Here is a 21,479-nt window from a genome sequence, read left to right as displayed (position 1 = left end):
TAGATGACACTTACAATATTAACTTAAACAACACATCCCGTAGAATACTCTCCATTGCCCTCATCATCACCAGGAAACTATCCTCATGACCTGATAAGGAGGGAAATATAATCAACATTTCACTGTTGAAAAACCTACTTATAGAATACATATCAATAGAAAAATTATCTGCAATCATCAAAAAACAAGCAGTTGATTTTGAAATACCCTGGAAGCAGTTCGTCAATAACATTAATTTTTAACAGTTAAATCTATTGAATCACTGAACTACTACGCTACTACTTTATTCCTATTGTGGGTAGTTATATTGCTATTATCATTATTAGAGTCTGAAATATAATTTTGAAATGTATTCTTATCTCTAATATTGCCATTACCATACTACTACTACTACTACTACTACTATTAATAATAACACGAAGGCAGTAATAATGATAATAACAGTACTTTGTTTTCCATGTGCTCTGGTACGAAAGACACTACAACTCACTCTAATATTCTTTAACTGAAGATATTATCATTAGGGCCCGAGCACCCTCTTGAAACTGAAGTAATTATTAGCATTATTATTAGGGCCTGAGCACCGAATGGTGCAAGGACCCTCTTGAAACTGAAGGAATTATTGTTATGATTAGGGCCAAGGAATTATTAGGGCCCGACTACCAAACGGGTGCGAGGACCCTATTGAAATCCAAGGAATCCTTCTTGTTCCTATAAATGAATTGCCTGTTTGGGGGCTTTATCATACTCAAAAACTCATGAAACTTTGCAGTTTATCAGGTCTGGTGGAAAATATGATATTTTAAGGTTCTCAGGCGCAATTTTTTTAAAAAATGGCTCAGGAGCGCCCCCTATTACATTTGTGTGAAACAGCCCCCGCCTCTGCTTTCATCTCAATTAACCAAATTGGTAGGAACATGTAGCACCCCAAGACGAACAAAAAAGCCTCATAGACCCATACTGCAAACTCAACAGGAGGACGGCCATTTTGATTTGAAGCTGCAGTTTTAGCGTGTTTTTGGCCATTTTCAGGGGTCATGTTTTTTACATCTTCTCCTACAGATAACAGATTTCATCTGATTGACTTCAAAATTAAAACATGTTCTCTGAAGGACCAAATGTCACGTTTGATGACAGTCCCATCCTGACTACATCTACATAATCCTTACCATTTCTTATAGGGCCACCTACTGGCAAAAGGAAATGACATGACACATCCTGTGTTCTCCTTTGATGTACATCTACAAATTCCGATTGACTTCAAAGACTTCAAGACCTTAAGACCTGTGATATAACAACTGATTTAAAAAATTGAGTTTTCGTCACACCATGTTGGCGTGGCTAGGTTGTCAACTTTGATGTTTCGCCATGAAACAGGAAGTTGTTGTATCTCCCAAACATCGTCCTCATTCTTAATAAGAGTCCCTGCCTAAACACATCTGCAAGGCTAAATTTAATTATAATCAAAGCGCCACCTACTGGAGACAGGGAGTTATATGTTTAATATTTTGATGTGCACCTCCTTACAGGTTGACCATATTCAGCTCAAACTTGATAAGAAAAGTGTTGAGACCTTCACGATGCCTGCTTGTGATTTCAGAGCTTTCATAAATATTGTTGCCATGGCAACACGGTGTTCAACACCAAACAGGAAGTTGTAGTAACCTCACTTAACTGATTGGCCCCAAATTTTACAGGTGTGATCAAGGTGCAGCTCTGAACTATTCAACATGTCAATTAAGCACGATAATCACAGCACCACCAACTGGCAAAGGGAAGTAACACAACTATACTTTGATTTACATGACATTTACATGGTTTGGCCTACAAATGATGTAGACCAAGATGACAACGGGAAGTATTACCCCACATGAAATATCTAACTTTAGGATTGAAACTCTCTGTCTGCTTGTTCCGACTTTCACTGAAATGAAAGATCATGGGACATCAAAAGTTATTTCTGAGTTTTCGCCACACCTTGTGGGCGTGACTAGATTTTCAAGTTTGATGTTTCACCATGAAACAGGAAGCTGTAGTAACTCAGCCAGACATTGTCCAATCTGCCCCAAACGGTCCGGACCTGATCACATCTACATGGCTCATTTGACTTATCAGCATACTACCACCTACTGAAAACAGGAAGTCACATGATTAATATTTTTAGGTGCATTCCCTTATAGGTTGACCACATTCAGAAGATCATATGTTTTTAATGAAAGCAATTGCCGTGGCAATGCAGTTTTCGCCACCAAACAGGAAGCTGCTCTAACTTCAGTTTGCATTAACCGATCAGCCCGAAATTCTTTACAGGTGTGATCAGGTTGCAGCCCTGAACACATCAACATGTCAGTTAACCATGATACTCAATGCACCACCTACTGGCAAGAGGAAGTGTACCTTGTAACACAATTATCGTTTGATTTACATGGAATTAACATGCTTTGGTTTACAAATGATGTGGACCAGGATGACTTAGATGTTGTGTTCTCCAGCACCACCTAGTGGTCATAAAATGATACTACACCATGTGAAAATCTCACTCAACGAGCCAAGCTCTCTACATGCATTTTCCGACTTTCACTAAAATTAACGATCGGGACAGTCGGAGTAACGCCAGTAACCCCGACTTGCGTGGGGGGTGTGAGGGCCCGTTCATCGCTGCTTGCAGCTTTAATTAGGGCCCGAGCACCGAATGGGTGCAAGGGATCTATTTAAATCCTTGGAATTATTAGGGCCCGAGCACCGAACGGTGCGAGGACCCTGTTGAAATCCTTGGAATTATTATAATTATTATTAGGGCCAGAGCACAGAACGGTACGAGGACCCTCTTAAAATCCTTGGAATTATTAGGGCCCGAGCACCTGAACAGTGTGAGGACCCTCTTCAAACTGAAGGAATTATTATTATTAGGGCCCGAGCACCAAATGGTGCGAGGACCCTCTTGAAACTAAAGGAATTATTATTATTATTATTATTATATTATTCTCTCAAATGAATTGCCTTTTTGAGGGCTTTAACACATTCAAAAAGTCATGAAACTTTGCAGACTCATCGGGTCTGGTGAAAAATTTTATATTTTAATGGTCTCATGTGTGGGTGGGAGGAAATGTATCAGTTGCACCCCCTACTGATTCATCGAAGCAGCCCCCGCAGCACGTTTTACCTAGAGCTGTGAAACTTTGGAGGCCTGTGCAACACCCCAGTACCGACAAAAAAGTCTTGGGCCACACCGTAAAACCAACAGGAAGTCAGCCATTTTGATTTGAAGTTATAATTTTGGTGTATTTTTGGCCATTTTCGGGGTAGCAATCTTGAAAACTTGTCCATGAGCTTTTATCAGATTGACTTCAAATGTTATGGCTACCTTCATAAGACTTTTGAAAGCAAAAGTTATTCAAATCATGAGTTTTCATCACACCTTGCGATCTGTATGAGGCATCTAATTTGCATGTTCTGCCATGAACCAGGAAGTAAACAGGAAGTGGTATGTAATTCTGCTGTAAAGGGTCCAATATGACCCAAACTTCACATTTGATAGGAGTCCCGCCCTGAACACATCTATATGACAATTTTAAGCGATAATGAGAGCACCACCTATTGGCACATGAAAGGCAAAGTTTTACAGTAAGATGTCCAGCTCCTAGCAAGTTGACTCGATTGATCTCAAAATGGTCTCGAAAAATCTTTAAGACATTGATGATGCTTGAAAATGAAGATTGAGAGTTTTTATTCAAAGGCGTTACCGAAGTCGAGTGGACAAATTCGATGTTTCGACATGACATCAGAAACTGTTGTAACTTCGCCCCAGATGGTCAGATCTTTACAAAATTTCACAGATTTAGTAAGAGTCCAGGCCTGAAGACATTTGCAGTGTAATTTTGAATCTTACTCATAGCGCCACCTATTGGTAGCAGGAAGTTACTGTTTTTACTCTCTGATTTTTCCCCTGTAGCAGGTAAACTTAATTGACCTCATGTCTAATTAGAATACTGTAAAGATCTTCATGATGCACAGAAATTACACTTTTGCATTTTCATCAAACGCTGTTGCTAAAGATACGCATTATTCGCCATAAAACTGGAAGCACTTTTTGAGGGGCAAGGCATGCACCAAAACTCAACAAATGTGGCTAGAAATTGCCAATTGTCATAGTTGATGATTTTTTTGCACTGATCCGTCAAATGGCTCTGTAGCGCCCCTAGAAATTTTCAATGAAGTAGCCCCCGCAGACCGTTTAACCTAGAGCTACAACTTGGCTGACGTGTAACATACCAAGACCTACAAAAAGCCTCTTGGAGCCATGTCCTAAACCCAACAGGAAGCCAATCATTTTTTGTTTTATTGAAATTTATGGGCCCATTTTTGCCATTTCTTGTACAGCCTGACTGATTTTTTAATTCACTGATATTATTAGCCAATATGAGCCTTTTACAGACATAATGGAGCATTTTGGCATCAGCGTTTATTTTTTCCAATTTGGCTGATAAGAAAACTTTGTTCACCAACCATATAATACAGAAAATGATGGCTGGTGGTTTCAAAACTGTGTCTATAGTTTGTCCAGCAGAGTGCGCTCTTACTCAGTCAGTCAGAGTGTTTTCATGGTAAGCAACATTGAAATACATACTGTGAAGTTAATAAAAAACAATGGCCTCATCATTTTCCAGATGTACAAGCACTTTTAATGTGCTGACATTATCCCTATTGAGCGTTTTTTCTGACCCTCTCATTAGCACTGTATTTGTATAGCAACAAGAGCAAAAGAGACACATTTGGACTTATTAAGATCATCAGGTTACGGGGGGAAATATACTGTCATTTACTTACTCTATTGTTACTACTCTCAGCACAGAGTGCACAGCAGAGCGAAGTGGAGCAGCATGTTTTCACGGTAAGCCACATTAAAATACATAGGGAATACAGATGGCACGGTTTTCAGTGATAACTGCGGTGACATTCCATGAGGGTTAGTAATACCTTTCAAATTTTAATTATCATAACTGTGCGTGATCGGTGCTTTGAAATCATGGTAAAAACTGACGGCGGGGTCCCAAATAAACACCTGCCAAGCACCAAATGTGATCAAATCTCTGAAAGTTATTCGCCACACTGGCGGGTAAATATTTATGCCAAAATAGTCATGTATTAACCTCTGCTACGAATCTCCGATGCGTTTTTACAGGCACATGGCATTACTGCCCTGTGCCACCGCTCATGCAGCTGTCTCTGTCACCTGCGCCGTGCGCCAAGCCATCTCGAGCGCTACTCATTCTGCAGCTCTGTTTACAGCACAAGACATCAGCTGATCACTAAACAATTACCAGCCTCAACACTACATCGAGGAAACACTAATTCACTGCTGCGTGGAGTGTTCCCCATTCTCAGAGAGAAAGGTCGCATCAGTCGGCATCCTGCCAAAAGCCTTGAAGTGTGTGGAGGTGCGAGGGCTCGTTCATCGCTGCTTGCAGCTTTAATTTTAAATATGATTGTAATTGTTTTTTTGTTTTGTTCTTTTTTCAGTTTATCATGGTTTTTTTCTCTTATCTACTTATTTATTTATAGAATGATTTTCCAAATGTTTGTTTTTCTCTAGAATTTATGTAGTATTGGTGTCATTATCATTGCTAATATTACTATCACTATTACAACTAGACAATTATTATTTTGAAGCGTATTATTGTTGTTATTATTATTAATATTAATTGTCATCATCATAATTTCAAGTAATTAATCACACACACACACACACGTGCACACACACACACACACACAAATAACCCACTTGCCTTCACTTGTTATCACTGCATTTCACAACATGTTTCACAAATGTATGTGTGGATAGGTGAAAGAGACAAGTAGTATGAAAGCACTTTGTGGTCATACAATTAGAAAATTACTATACAAGCGCTGGCATTTACCATTTAAATCAATACATATATTTGAAACAATATCTGTAGCTTTTCAGCACTATATTTCAAGCCATGAAAATAAACCAGAGCCACAGTGTACCTGTGCAGAGGAGGCCATCCTTATAGTAGAGGGCATAAACTCGAGCACTGTGCCCAATGAGGGACGATGTCTCAAAGGCCTCTTGATCATGCAGCTGCACCATACGCAGTTTAGCTTTCAGGTAGACCCCCTTCCAGTGCGATGCATCCTGAATCGATTCATCAATCCTCCAGCCCAGCTCTCGACACACACCCTGCCACACCTCAGTGCAAGAGTTGATCACCTACAAGGAGACAAATGCTTGAATGACAAGTACTTCCACTTCCAGAAAGGGTGAGCTGATACAGTAGTTATTAGTTTCTTTATATTATTTAGTAAATATGGTGTTCAGATTCTAAAATTGAATTATTTCTTTACTAGCCTTTCATATTAGGTAAGCTCCTCATTTGATTAATGATAAGTACTTAATTGCATGCCAGTTTAAAATAACTGACATAAAACAGCCTGCAGCTCTGTTACTTTTCATACTACTGCCATACCAAACCAAACTATTTTGAAGTTTTTTCAAAGAAGCCTTTCTTCAGTTAAAGAAGTTATTATATATTGTTGAAACAACAGAAACTGTACAACACCTTTGCCTAAATAAAACAGTGCAAGATTGGCAGATTTTTACAACAGATAAAAAAGATAACTAATCAAACTTGACGTTTGATGCCAGCTTCCAATACTCTGTGTTATGGTCACATTTCAATCAATTCAAAAAAGTGAACTGATGTTACCCAAGACACCTAGCGTTTACAGGAACTTTACCTACTCCATTGCAATACAGTGTATGAGTAGAAAATGTGACTTTTTTGCACCACGATCAACGCACCCCTGTAACTGCAGGCCAGATTAACAAATAAAGGCATTGGACTATTTTTCTGTTCTTTTTGTATCTCATCTTTCATAGCTACTTTTTAATCAATCAATTTATTGAACATATAAAATCATAACAATTTGTCAGCGTCTTCATTTAGGATCTTTTTGGCTTGAGGGTAAAAGCTCTTCCTGGGCTTCTCAGTGCTGGCCTGGTATATCCAGTAGATTCTTCAGGGAGAGAAGGGAGAGAAGACATTTTTATATTTAAAAAGTATGACTATTGTGCAGGATACAAAAAATCCTTATGAAGATATAAGAGAAGAGAAAAACAAAGACTGCATAATAGATCAAAGTTTCAAGACTAACCAATATTTCAAAACGTATACAAATTTAAAAATTACAAAAAACATTTTTTGTAGAAGCTGTGATACATTACACAGGAAACAATGAAGTGCATACATCTTCTTAAATGAGACTCCTTTTCAGATCTGAGCAGCACAGTGAATTGAATTTCATTAACAATTATGAGTCTGGGTTCCTACAATTAAATGAACACAATCATCTATGATACTGCCATTTAAAATACATGCTCTGCTCATGGAAAACTCCACAGCATTTCAGGGGCTGTATTCACAAAGATTCCTAGTTCTAAAATTGCTTCTAGTGACATTTTAAGAAAATTCTTAGAATTATGACATTTTCTAAAGTTTTCCGTAGAAGTTAAGACTAAGTCCTTGTGATCATAAAGGCTATTCACAAAAGCGTCTGAGCCCTGAAAAGAGTTCCTAAGCTTCAGGGAGGAGGGCTTTTAAGAGGCTTAAGAGTTTCTTAAGGAGAGGAGAAAATGGCAGAAACAATATGAAACAATATATCTCAACATGCAGAATGACAGAGAGCTAATGAAGGTACAAAGTACAAGGCAGATTTATTAGTCATTTTTTAAACAAAGTATAAAGAATGAAACTAAAATGTGTCCTTGATCCTGCAACATCTGTGGAGTTGAAAGATGAGTTAATTAAAATCGTCAGCTACTGTGAAAATTCTATCCAGTTGCTAGGCCATGTTGCTGCTGATGGCATCATACAATTCCTACAGTTCATTTTTTGAATTTGCATCTTGTGTCCTGTTGGCTATAAACAAGGTCCACCCAACCAGTGCAATAGCTTGATCCAGGATGTTAGGGGTTAACTACCTGTATGTCTCTGTGAGGATGTGCAGGTGTGCAGAGTGAGCCTCAGTGGCATCTCATCCACTTTATTCTCCTGCAACTGGTCAGTAGCCTGAAGAAGGCTTGGTAAAGGAACAGCTCTCAGTCCACGTCAGGTCAGCCTTGCTCTGATGCCTGCTCTCCTCCCTCTATTTCATTCGGTGCTTTCGGTTTCATTTCTGATTTTAGTTATACTTTTCTTCAAGGAGATGAGGTCTTATTTTGATACAAAGACGATGATTGATAATTTGGCCATAATCACGCAGCCCTATTTTATTCTTTTATTGAATTTTGATAATATGGATGTTGATTGTAGAGATAGAAGTAGGTTGTTCCAAAGAGATGATCCTCTGTATTTCAATGAATATTAAAAAAGGAAAGTCATCTTATACAGAAGATAGAAGGTAGTGTGTAGTGGAGTTGGAGTAAATGTATAAAAAAGATTTTTTTTTAAATTCTGGTAAGGGCTTGGCAAATAATGAGTTAGGTATACACATTATACATAGAATACACAACTCTGCTATATGTTCACATTAATCAACCCCTGCAAGGCAGCAGGACCAGACTGCATTCCTGGGAGGGCTCTCAGAGCATGTGCCAACGAGCTGGCTGATGTTCTCACCTCTATTTTCAACCTTTCCCTCAGTCAGAGCATTGTTCCCTCTTGCTTCAAAACCACAACCATCGTCCCCCTCCCCAAAAAGAGCCCACCCACCTGTCTGAACGACTACAGGCCAGTAGCACTCACTCCAATCATCATGAAGTGTTTTGAGAGAGTGGTGCTGGCCCACATTCAGAACAGCTTACCGGACACCCTGGACCCCCTGCAGTTTGCCTACCGGCCCAACAGGTCCACCTCTGACGCCATTGCTGCCGCCCTCCACTACTCCCTCTCCCACCTGGAAAACAAAGACTCCTACATCAGGATACTCTTTGTTGACTACAGCTCTGCCTTTAATACAGTCATCCCCCACAAGCTCACCCACAAACTGTCCTCACTTGGTCTGCACCCCGCCCTCTGTGACTGGCTCCTAGACTTTCTGACTGGCAGGCCCCAGTCTGTCAGAATCGGTAACAGGACTTCAGCCAGCATTACAACAAACATTGGCACCCCAAAAGGATGTGTCCTCAGTCCCATCCTTTACACCCTGTTCACTCATGACTGCGTCGCCTCCCATAAGGAAAACATCATCCTGAAGTTTGCAGACGACACCGCAGTGATAGGACGCATCACTAGCGGTGACGAAGCGGCCTACAGGAGGGAGGTGGCCAGTCTGGTGTCATGGTGTGAGGACAACAACCTCACCCTCAACACAGACAAGACCAAGGAGATGACAGTGGACATGAGGAAGGAGAGGAGATCTCAGCAGCCACTCTTCATCTGGGAGCTTGAAGTGGAGAGGGTGAGCAGCTTTAAATACCTGGGCGTCCACATCAGCGAGGACCTCACCTGGACACTCAACTCCACACAGCTGGTTAAGAAGGCGCAACAGCGGCTGTACTTCCTGAGGAGGCTGAGGAAATTTGGCATGTCGCCAAAGATCCTCAGCAACTTCTACAGCTGCGTCGTTGAGAGCATCTTGACCAGCTGCATCTCCGTGTGGTACGGCAGCGCTACTGCTGTGGACCGCAAACGCCTGCAGAGAGTGGTGAAGACAGCTGAGAAGATCATCAGGACTCCACTGCCCTCTCTGCAGAGCATCTACCACCGCAGAGTCCACAGCAGAGCTGCCTCCATCCTAAAGGACCCCACCCACCCCCAGCACGGTCTGTTCACACTTCTACCCTCAGGCCGGAGGTACAGAAGTGTGAAATGCAGGACCACTAGACTAAAGAACTCTTTCTTTCCCGCTGCAATCAGACTCCTAAACTGCTGACAGGAGGCCACACAGCAACTACCTCACACACGACCTCATAACTGTACCAGACAGTTTACTATTCCGTTTGCACATGCACAATTGCACTGTTCAAATTTGCACTGTACTGTTTTATTTGCACTGTTTCTTTCTACTTCTATTGTAAATTTCTAAATTTCTTCTATTGTACATTTTTACATTTTTAAATTTTTAGATTTCTATTTCATATTTCTTTTATATTTGCTAAACGTTTTTTAGGCATTCTGTGGACAGCAAAGTAAGAATTTCATTGTACAGGCAAACATGTTTCCATACTGTGCATATGACAATAAACACTTTGAATCTTGAATCTTGAATCTTGAAAATCGACTGGAGTTCACATTTTACAAAATATAGAAGCTCATATATTTACAAAAAGAGATGGAGATAGCCAATCACTCTCATACTTTTTATTTTTTTGAAAAATCTTTAAATCTTTAAATAGGTGGGACATGAGGTGTCCCAAGCAGTATTACAATGCATTAGGTCCAGATAAACTAAGCTGTATTAAAAACTTAAAATACAAGAATGATTAATTCTTTAATTGGTATTAAATCAATTAAGATACCCATTGACTTCATAGTCTTTTAGAGACTTCAGAGATGCACTGATCTGACATTTTTGGCCTCGATAATGATACTGATACTGATACCGATACCTAGGCTTTGCGCATAGATTGATACCCAATACCAATCAGATACCATTACTAAACTAATAAACTGTATACTTCACCATGTGGGAGCGACTAGAGGGATAAGACTTGACTTAAATATCACTCTCCTAACTTTGTAACACAAAATGTAACAAAGTAACACATAGATATAAATGTGCTGAATTGTTATTTATTCATCTGTTATAAAATCACACTTCTTAAAAAAAATAAAATAAAATAAAATGTAGCAGCTAAAACTTATAGAATAAATAAGTAGCTTAATTAACTTGGTCAAACAACAAACAAAAAGTAATCAAACTCCCTCTTATTACTCTCTCTCTCTCTCTCTCTCTCTCTCTCTCTCACACACACACACACACACACACACTCACCCACACTTGTACTTATACTTGTATAGATTAGCAGTTAGGATTTACTGTGGGGTTTTTTTTGCTTTTTTTGAATAAATGTTTTGGAATCATATTTGCTGTCTGCTTAATATACGAGTAAACTTACGTGTAGTAATATTGTGCAAAAGTGAGTAAATCGCCAACTGCTGTGTCAAGAACCCCGAAAACCTTCACCCTTTACTATTAATGTGGTAATTTTGGTTATAATTATTAATGTAATTACTAGTTAGAGTTCCAAATTGATAGATAAGTCTATTATGAGACTAATTTCATTGATTAGCTATCATTTTTCCCTATTCGGGAATGGTGCCCCACAAGGTGATTAATGGAAAGTAAGTCACATTATTCAACAGAATTAATAATTATTTTCTGTAATTATTAATTATTTATGATAGCCATACTTTAACAAAAGCCGACCCTTGCGTGAAATAATTATTTTCTGTAATTATTAATTATTTATGATAGTCATACTTTAACAAATGGCGACCCTTGCGTGAAGCCTAATCACTAATGGGTTGCCCTGTGTTAAAGCCAAATTCCTACCGTGGCTAAAGATATAATGCCTTTTCAATTTGTGGGGTAGGGGGTAGGCTTCAGACACCTCGTTCATAAACTGGACCCGAGGTATTGCCTGCTTTCAAGGAAATATATTTCCAAGACCTCACTTCCAGACATTTACAGAAAACACCGTATAGAGACAGCAACCAGAATATCTTCTGTATAGAACTACACATCTACTATGGACTTATTGTCAAGTAGAGCTACAGAGCCTTATTTCAGCCTAACTGTGCTCTTCATTAAAACCGAATGAAGTTATGCAACGCCTTGTCATTTGAAACACACTACTTTCCAGAGGACGGTACAGGAGAAAATGGATTAATATAATTTCTTCATTCTTGGCGTCTCAATGAAAAGAATTGGGTGTGTGTGATGATGGACAGCGGGGCAAACGTTGTGAAAGCTCTTCAACCTAATGACTGGACAAGACTGGCATGCTTTGGCCATCAATAAGTTTCCTTCCTATAAGAAGTACTAACTTAGATACAGTAGTGTAAGCATTAAGCAGTTGTTGGTTGGTGTTGCCTGGAGACAGCTGGCGCAGTTTGATGACATCAGGGGATCATCAGAAAACAACTGTTTAATCCACTGCCTATAACATCCCTTTTGGCTTGAGGTTTAAAATATGTACCCTGTACAGAAGTCCATTTCTGCCACTGTGGTAATAATAATGATAATAATATTTGACTCACAGGGCTCCATCTTACACTCGGCACAAGGCGTCGCAAGTGTCATTGCTAGCGTCAGACTGGCGCAGTTGTCATTTTCACGCACTGTGCCCACTTCCCTTAAATAACAAAAGTACCTGCGCCTATCTGAACGCCCCTGGGCGTGTCAGTCTTAAAGATACAAGGTAACTTTTCAAGGTACAAGGTTACTTAATTATCATTTTTCTTAGACATAGTTTAAGAAGAAATGAAATTCAAGGTAATCCTAAATCCTGCTACATCTTTTGGCAACGAAGGAGGAGTTGAGAAGTCTCACAGCCTGAGGAAAGAACCTGCTCTGTAGTCTGGTGGTTCAACAGCAGATTCTTCTGTATCTTTTTTCCAGATGGCAGCAGGGAGGAACAGACTGCGCCTGGGGTGGCTGCTGTCTTTCAGTAGCCTTTGGGCTCTGTGCAGACACCTCACTTCACTGAGGTCACTGATGCTCTATAGATGGGAACCAGTGATGCTCTAGGCAGTTTTAATCACCTGCTGTAGAGTCTTCCTGTCCTGGGCCATGCATGAACCATGCCAGTTCATGATGTTTCCAGTCAGTATGCTTTCTATTGCTCCTCTGTAGAAATTAACCAGGATCTTGCTCTGGAATTTAGCCTTCCTAAGTATCTGTAGGAAGTAGAGCCTCTCTATGTGCTTTTTTAACCTGGGTGGTGATGTGCGATGACCAAGATAGGTTCTAAGGGATAGTATTTCCAAGGAACCTATAGCTGTTCACCTGCTCCACCTCAGCTCCACTGATGTAGACAGGGGTGTGTGTCTTTGCCTCCTTCTTTCTAAAATCAACAATCAGCTCCTTGGTTTTATTGACATTGAGCAGTAGGTTGTTCTCTATGCACCTCTCTGCAAGACTGATGCAAGGTTGATTTCCTCCCAGTATGAACTCTCATCGTTGTTTGTAATACGACCAATTATGGCGGTGTCATCCGCATACTTCACAATATTATTCTATGACGTCTGGGAGAGCAGTTATTGGTGTACAGTGTGAACAGGAGGGAGCTGAGCACACAGCCCAGGGGGACTCCGGTGTTGAGCACTAATGCAGAGGAGGTGTGACTGCCAATTCGAACTCTCTGGGGTCTGCATGTAAGGAAGTCCAGTGTCCAGTTGCAGAGTGTTGTACTAAAGCCCAGAGTGTTAAGTTTTCCAATCAGCTTCATGGGAGAGATTGTGTTTCTTCAGCAGAACACCTCTCACATCTGTAATTCACTAAATCCATCATTTATATTGCAATCCGCCAATTCCTGGCACACCTGGCTTTTAAAGGGAATGATGCACAGATTGGTTAATTCATGTTCTGCCCAAAACACACCCATGACTAATTCAGAGGCTAATTACAACCCCTCTGCACCGCGCGCGGCACTCAGATTATCCACCGTTAAACTAGTAAAATAGACTTTGGCACGGCCTAAATGTATTTTTGCCATGCACTTTAGACCATGCGTTATAGATTGTCTCAATAGGGCCTACTACTCAGAATTTTGACTTGGCATCTCAAAATAATAAGAAACTGACTTGAAATATAGGAAATATTGGCCAATAATAATTCTGACAAAGTTTCTCATAAACTTCATATAGTATATCAGACTTATGAGATACTAGTATTTAATATGTTTACAATTGTGAAGTCACAGTAATGTTATAATGTTATTTATATGTTGGAATTGTTTTTAAAAAAATCATATTTCCTCTTTGTGTTAAGATATTGATATTTGATACTGTATTAAAATGTGATTTCCTGTCTTCTTTATCTTTGCTTCTTCCCTTCCCTCCTTCTCTCTCTCTCTCTCTTTTTCTCTCTGTCTACAGAGAGAAGTGTGAAGGATGCCAGAATTTACAGACGCATCAGAGAGTGCAAAAAGATTGTGAGCATTTTTTCTCACAGTTGCTCAAGAAACGATTGGCCTGCCCCACCACAAACTAAGAACAGAATCTCCCACAAGATAGGGGTCAAGGCACAAGATGATCCAGCGCTTGTTGGAACAGGAAAAAGCAAACACAAAGGTCTTGGCTGCTGACATGTCAACAAGACACCTAATCCCTTAATCCCTTCATGGCAAGATATACGGGGCAGTGATGGTAATGACCCCCTGCGAAATGCTGGTAGAATATGAAAGTGTCTGGTAGACTTCAGACACAAGATAATACAGATGCATCGAAAAATATTTGAATATCATGGAAAAATTAATTTTGTTATGTAAATTAATTCTAAAGGTGAAAATGTAATATATTATGGCATCTAGAATATATTAAAGTTTCACTTTTTAATTAAATTATGGGAAAAATTAACTTTTCCACAATATTCTACTTTTTCTGAGCGGAACCTTTAAAATGGTATTGAGTGGCTGGTGGATTTGAACATTATCTTGTCAGTGGCTATTATATCTCCACATTTTAAATAGTTAATTTCCTACCCTGATACAGGTTCTTGACTCGGTGAACAAGACCCTTGGTCCAATACACAAATTCACTGATGCTTTGTCTGCAGAGGACTATGTCACTGCCTCGTGCTTTAAACCAGTACTAGAGCTGTTTAACAGCGACCTACTACAAGTGAAGGAGAGCGACAGAGACCTCACAAGCAAAATCAAGAGCTCAACACTGGAGTACCTGAACAGCAAGTATGCAGAAAACTCAGACATTCAAGAACTGATAAATGTGGCAACTATGCTTGACCCACACTTCCAAATGAAGTACATAGGCCCAGAGGAGACCCAGATAATCAAAGCCAATGCAGATCAAGAGATGGAACTGTTCTTGCCAGGGCAGAGTGGCACATCTGACTCTGAAATCACTGAAATGCCACCACAAGCTTCAGGGTCGGCAGAGGCAAAGAGACCAAAAAAAACTCTTGGGAGTTTCTTCAAAAGGGCAGCAGCAGCAACTGACAAGACAGGACTACCTGAAAGAGAGATGATCAACGCTGAGCTAAACAGGTACTTGCAGTGCCCAGATGCAGACAAAAAGAGTGATCCTCTCACATGGTGGAAGGTGCATGAGGCAAACTATCCTCGGGTCAGCCGTTCAGCCAAAAAATACCTCTGTATCCAAGATACCAGTGCAGTATCTGAAAAGCTGTTTAGCACAGGAGGCAAAATCGTAATCTGCCAAAGGTCAGCACTGAAGCCTACAGCAGTGAATAGACTTGTCTCCTATCAAAGAATCTAAAACATGGTGTTTGTGCATAAAAAAAAGTGTACAGCCAAAGCTAGATTAAAATGAAAGCCATCCTTAAATAATACACAAGTATGAGCAAAAAAAGGTACGGGTAGACAAAAATAGAAATGAGAATATACCCATACAAGTAAAATACTAGAAGAGACTAAACTACATTTTTGACAGATTTTTAGTTTTGCGTTTTCAGGAGAAATGCACTTAAAGTCACTGATTTTCTTGAATATAAAATATTCAGGAGCAGGACTTTCTTGTTATTTTGGGATTTAGCTGCTAACTAGCTATGTTCTACCTCTATTTAGATGCCTTTTCAGGCAGCATTTCACAATAGAAGTTTGCAGCAAAGGTACTTTTTTTTGCACAATACCTCGTTTGAAGGCACTTTATTTGATATCTCTGTTCATATTTACAATGAATAATTAACATTATTTTTGTATCACTGTGTGTTGGCTGTATTTGCAAACTGTACACTTCAGACTTAGGATTGATTTTATTTTTTGTGTACACTATTTGTATTTTATGTAGGATCTGAGTCCACTGAGGTTGCTGTTTTCAGACCAGTTTTATTAGATAACTTCTTTTTGTATCTGTATCTACCACCGTCACTTTTGTTTTTGTAGTGAAGATTCAGGGAAGAGTTTTTATATTTATAAACTGGGCAGTCCAGTGTATGCAGTCAGTGCATATGTGGTGGGTGATTTCATTTTGCTGTATTACAGAATATGAATCTCAAACTGAGCTCCGTGTCTCATCCAGCCGCTTGCACAGAGCTCTCATTATTATTACCAGGGGCAGATGTAATGTTTTGGGGCCTGGGGCCACTGGCACATTACCTTACTTTCACCCTCTCTCTAACTGGGAAGTTGGCGAGCTGTTGGCAGCTATCGGAGACGAAAAGTAGGCCTACTCAAAAAAAAAAAAATCCTGATCAAAATGATTAATGGCACAGAAGTTTCACAGAAGACTCTCAGAGGTTGAAGTCAGAGTCCTGCAGTCAGGAGAGGTGTGCCTATCATCAACACAATGTGCTTAAATTTACCTACAGTTTGTTTAAGATGGAGCTTTTAATTTTTATATAATGCTGGAAAGTTGAATAAATAATAATGAATAATATGTTAATTACACTCCAACACAAAACAAATCACAAAAAAGAAGGACAAAGCAAAATAATAGTTCATTAGTTGTAAATGAAGTAAAATGTTCAATTAATTGTGATACTGATTTTAGATATGAGGCAAAATTTCCGCTTGTCTTGCCGACCGTCCACAGCTTGTTGACAATGTAGATGTACGAAGCAAAAATAGTATTATTAATTTACACCGCTGACAGTCAGGGTGACCCCACGGACAACACAAAAAGCCCGTGTCTAAGATAAAAGCATCCAAAGCATCTTGCAAACAGACATGCCTACTTGATAAATGAATTCAAAGAGCAACAGGTTGGTTAGCTAATGTGATAAACGACATGATTACATGCCCCAGTAAGTACGTGCAGAGCAGAGACCTCAGTTAATAACGAGGTGTATTTTGTATTTTGTGTTGAGTCTACAGTACTACTTTCGTGTACCGCTGTAGTGTGCAGGCTAATAATCAGGGGTTTGAGCTTTTAAAGCCTAATCACGAAGTGACAGATTTATACTTACTGTCATTTCTGTGTATTGTTTTTATAGACTATCAAACTGAATTATAAAACTACTGAAACTAACAGTAGCATAATTTATCTATCTCTCCCACACCACCTGACAGACATGCGCCAGCAAAATCTGCAACCACCCAGCTGAGGCAGCCTTTATTTCCTACTGTGTTTGAAAATGACACAAAGTGTGACAAAGACAAAACAAATACACTCTGTTGACTTTGCAAGACAAGAAAAAAATGTTATGTTATGTTCATAAACTGATAACAAAATAGCTCAAATGTTGTGTAAATACCTCTCCTCTGCCTTCCCTTTTCAAAGCCCTTCATTTCTGGCCTGTCAGGGCTCTCATCTTATATATTATTTCATTACTTTTCCTGGTGTTTTAGGTTTCAGCCATGGTATCGTTTCAGTATCGGTATCGAGATACTTTGGGCAGGTGTTGTATCGAAGTCATCATTTTGGTATCATGACAACACTATTCTGAACACAGGTCTTTGGTCCATGCAGGTAACAATGCAGAGCACCTACTGTGCACCAACAGATGATCGAGCTTTGAATATAAAAACATTTGATAATCAGTACAAGCCTGCTTACATGGAAGGGATTAACAGCCAAAATGCTGAAGCTGCTACACTGACCACAGATCTATTTTTCCCCTCTGCTTGTGGCTTCACAGCCCTCCAACTGGTAAAACTACATAGAACTGTATAAAAAAATAGTATAATCTGTTTAAAAATGATTAAAACAAACCCTTCATTGTACCAGAGGTAATATGAAGCAGCAGAGCAACCTTGCGCTATTTATGTATTTCACATTAAAATCAGTCAATCAAATCAGTGGTATTTAAAATGATCCAGTTACTTAATTCAGTACCACTTAATGTAGTCCATGCATCCAAACCCTCCATATCCAACTGCATTATTACTTGGTAAAACCAAATACACACACAGTGAAGCTGGCAGCAACGACACACTGCAAAGGCAGACTCTATGTAGCAGGTAAAAAAACCCCGCTCCGCTTCCCTACATGACCCGTTGCTTTCGTACCTCATGCATTTCTGCCCTATGAATGGTGAGGAAAACAAGGAGACATTTAAGACAAATGAGAAGATAAGATAAGCTATTTCCAGATGTTAGGATTCAGCATGGTATTCACCTTATTCCACTGTTTGCAGACCAGGCAGCAGGTGAGCAGGGTCTCAGGATCCAGCCAGTGCAGCAGGTAGAAGGCCAGCTCCAGAGGAAGGAGGCGCAGGAAGTCACGCTTGAGTAGTGTCTCCAGTCCATTAGACAAATGGCGAAGCTGGGCAGCACCACTTAAAGAAATAAGGTGGTCCAGAGACTGGTTGCGCTGCTGGTCATTTAGAGTAAGGAAAGTGGCAGAGACTGACTCCAGCCACCCCTCAAAGGATGCCTTCTCCATGGGCACATGAGAGCAACCTGCAACACCTACAAGAACAATGCAGGATCTGACGTCAGCACATCACTCATATGCAAGATGACATAAGTATCTCGAGCAGCCAACAGCCACACAGTAGGAATCTGAAAACTAATACCTTTCAGATAACTTGAGGGATTCCAATATGATTTTTTTTTCTGACCAAGTGAAAAACCCAGAGATATTCAATCATACAAAAAAGCAACAACAACAACAACAAAGTACTAGAATGACTTGACTTTGATGAATGCATTAGAGTTCTGCTTTGATTGAGTTGTTATTGATTTATTTCCTGATGATTAATTAATTCTGAAGGAGCTTAAACAAAACAGAGTGAGGTGATAATTGAATGTAACATTCCATAACTTCATACTTGTCTATATATTTGTAAATGTGTTATGTAACCAACAATTTACCGTGAAAGTTATAATATAGATAAATTCCTGTATATTACAAAAATGTATTTACTACTTCAGTGAATACATATTTTGCAACTGTTGTAAGTGGTAACTCAAAGTACTATCATTACATGTTACATGATTGAAATTACTTGTACAACTTTTAATCATAGAAAGCAACAAAAAAAAAAAAAAAACCATAACATAAAAATGAACAATATTAAGTCATTATTAGTGCATTTGTCGACCACAGAAATAGATGAAACACAGTTGAAATTAATTAGTCATTTAAATCAATTATTAGTCATATTGCCAAACATCTGCTGATAATTGATCTACAAAAGTTTTTTTCTATTTTGTGATATGCTGCATTGTTTTAGAAATGTCTCTTACGGTCTCATTAAGTTATCACACTGACCAATGTGTAATACTTGTACAACACAAAAATGTACCCACAGAGAATACTTCAAAGGTTTGTAGGCTAAAATCACATACAATGACTTGTGGTTTTGTGAAAAATAATGACAAATTTCTGTAGGAAACCGCTCTCAACCATGTCATGTCATTATTTTTTAGAAGCAATTGTATCTGCTTGTACATGCAGTCTTGGTTAGCTACGTGGCTAGTTAGCAACTTCTGTTGCAGGCGTTAGCTAAGCAACGTTACCCTAAGGTTATTACAATTTCATAGCATACAGCTGCTATTGATAAAACAACACCCTAACAATACATTAACAGCATCTGCTTAGCAAATAAATTTATATTTAAACATGTAAAGCATATCCACCAACCAGTGAGTTGCAGGGCGTTTCTTTATCGCCACTTCCCTGGCTTACTTAGTTCACATAGCGAAGTTAGCTGACGGAAGCTAACCTGTCAGCAAGCAAGTTCAAAGGATTGTCCAAGTAACCTAGCGTTGTAGCTAACGTTAGCTAACTACCATGATGAGAGTACTTGATTCCGTAATTACTGAGTTACATAGTATTTCTACAAGAGTAACGTTGTTGTTCAATTCATTCCCCAAGCAGGGAGTTTCCCCGTATTAACGTTGGAAAGGAGAGCAGGTCCTCGCAGCACTAAAAACTGAGCAATAATGAAAATGCTGTCCGTGCTGTGGAGCAGCATTCACCCTCAGCCCGACTTACAGGAGAAGCCACAAGAGGATTTGTTAACTCTTCCCAGAAAGCAACACGCAAAAAGTGGACATGTTCCGAGAAGTAAGTTAAGTATCATTATTGCATTCATTAGCATTTTTTCCGCCATTCCGAGACATTGTTTTTATTTGCATTTACCTAAGCATCTTTCTTTTCATATGAGCTAGTTTACCTGTTAGACAAAGCTGCGGGCTTCTTTTACACTGTGCAATCCAAGGTAAACTTGCTTCCGGTGTCACGCACAATGTGGAACGGTGTTACTGGGGTTACTCTGTTCACTTCTGCTTCTCTGTGGTTCCGCTGTGACTGAACAGATACAGATACTTGCTGGGGTGTGCCAGAAAGTAAATTATGTGAAAACTATGAGTATGTTAACCCTGCGATGAGGGAAACGGTGTTATCCGTTTTACAAAGACAGTTAAGTCAAACTCGGAGTCAGTCACCATGGTAACTGACTGTGAACAAAACCTCATCGCTGGCAGGTTTTCTAGAAGAAACACCGAGTTGCTACCTGTCTCCTTCCGCCTGAAGCAAAACTGACACAGATTGTCCGTATTTTTGCAATCCGATAGATATCGGAGCACAATTATCACGCAGTATCTTACGTCGGAAGAGGATTTTCAGACCTCGATGGATGTGCTCTCATTCCCCGATGAATATTTGTTATAATGGCACAGTTTTTCATTACACTCAATCATTCATCTTAATAACATTCTCCGAAAATGAAATGTTGCTTTATAATTAGTTTAATTGAATTGTTATATACACAACGCCAGGATTTTAGTTTACAAATCAATGACCCCAAATATCAGTTAGCTAAATAAAAGTACCATCCCCACATTTGCACCACAATCCAATACACAATCATCATAGTAATTCTCAGTCCCATGAAGAAAGTTAATATCGTGTTGACGGTGTGTGCTTTATATTAATATTAAATGATAATTTACTGGATACTGCAGGATATTAGGTGAGAGGACATATATGTGTTAAAATGCATTCTGTTGGGGGTTTAAATGACTACATGCTGAAACAGCCACTGAATAAATATTTACTTTGTTTAAGGTTGTATATGAATAAAACCAAAGTGAGGTCGGCCTACAATCATGGCTGAGTGAAATATGTCTTATCTTTCTGACTTATGTTTTTCTATATTTCATTTTCAGTTGCTTCAAAGGGCATTTTTCCCCTGTGGGATTGCACCTAAATGAAAATCAAAATGTAGGCTATTCAATCCACCACTTTTTCACCTGTATGCTATGATTTTAATAAAATGTTGGTTAATGTTTGGTCAATGGGCATATGCATTCAAACTTACGCATTGACACATATGACACAGGCAGCAATTTTCTCCCATGCCGCTTTTCTCTCTTTAGCTGCTGCAGCAGTGTTACTTTTCTTTCTAAATATGGGCTCATATTCTCC

At 39.3% G+C, this 21,479-nt stretch overlaps 1 protein-coding gene across 2 annotated transcripts in view; it reads right to left on the bottom strand.

The window, feature by feature from the left end:
• The window catches only part of fbxw2 (F-box and WD repeat domain containing 2), a 37,454-nt gene extending 17,159 nt beyond the window's left edge, over positions 1–20,295 (bottom strand). The window contains exons 1-3 of one of the 2 annotated variants that reach the window (XM_042509048.1): positions 20,227–20,295; positions 18,222–18,514; positions 6,010–6,232 (exon numbers count right to left, since the gene is read on the bottom strand). In XM_042509048.1, coding sequence (XP_042364982.1) covers positions 6,010–6,232; positions 18,222–18,488 — 490 coding nt within the window. In that variant the 5' untranslated portion in view covers positions 18,489–18,514; positions 20,227–20,295. Of the gene's footprint in view, positions 1–6,009; positions 6,233–18,221; positions 18,515–19,691; positions 19,970–20,226 lie in introns of those variants that run through there. The other variant, XM_042509047.1, reaches the window with a different exon arrangement.
• Positions 20,296–21,479: the final 1,184 nt, after the last annotated feature.

Source organism: Plectropomus leopardus, chromosome 20, assembly GCF_008729295.1.
Source record: "Plectropomus leopardus isolate mb chromosome 20, YSFRI_Pleo_2.0, whole genome shotgun sequence".
Lineage (NCBI taxonomy): Eukaryota > Metazoa > Chordata > Actinopteri > Perciformes > Serranidae > Plectropomus > Plectropomus leopardus.
This window is presented reverse-complemented; position numbering and strand designations above follow the sequence as displayed.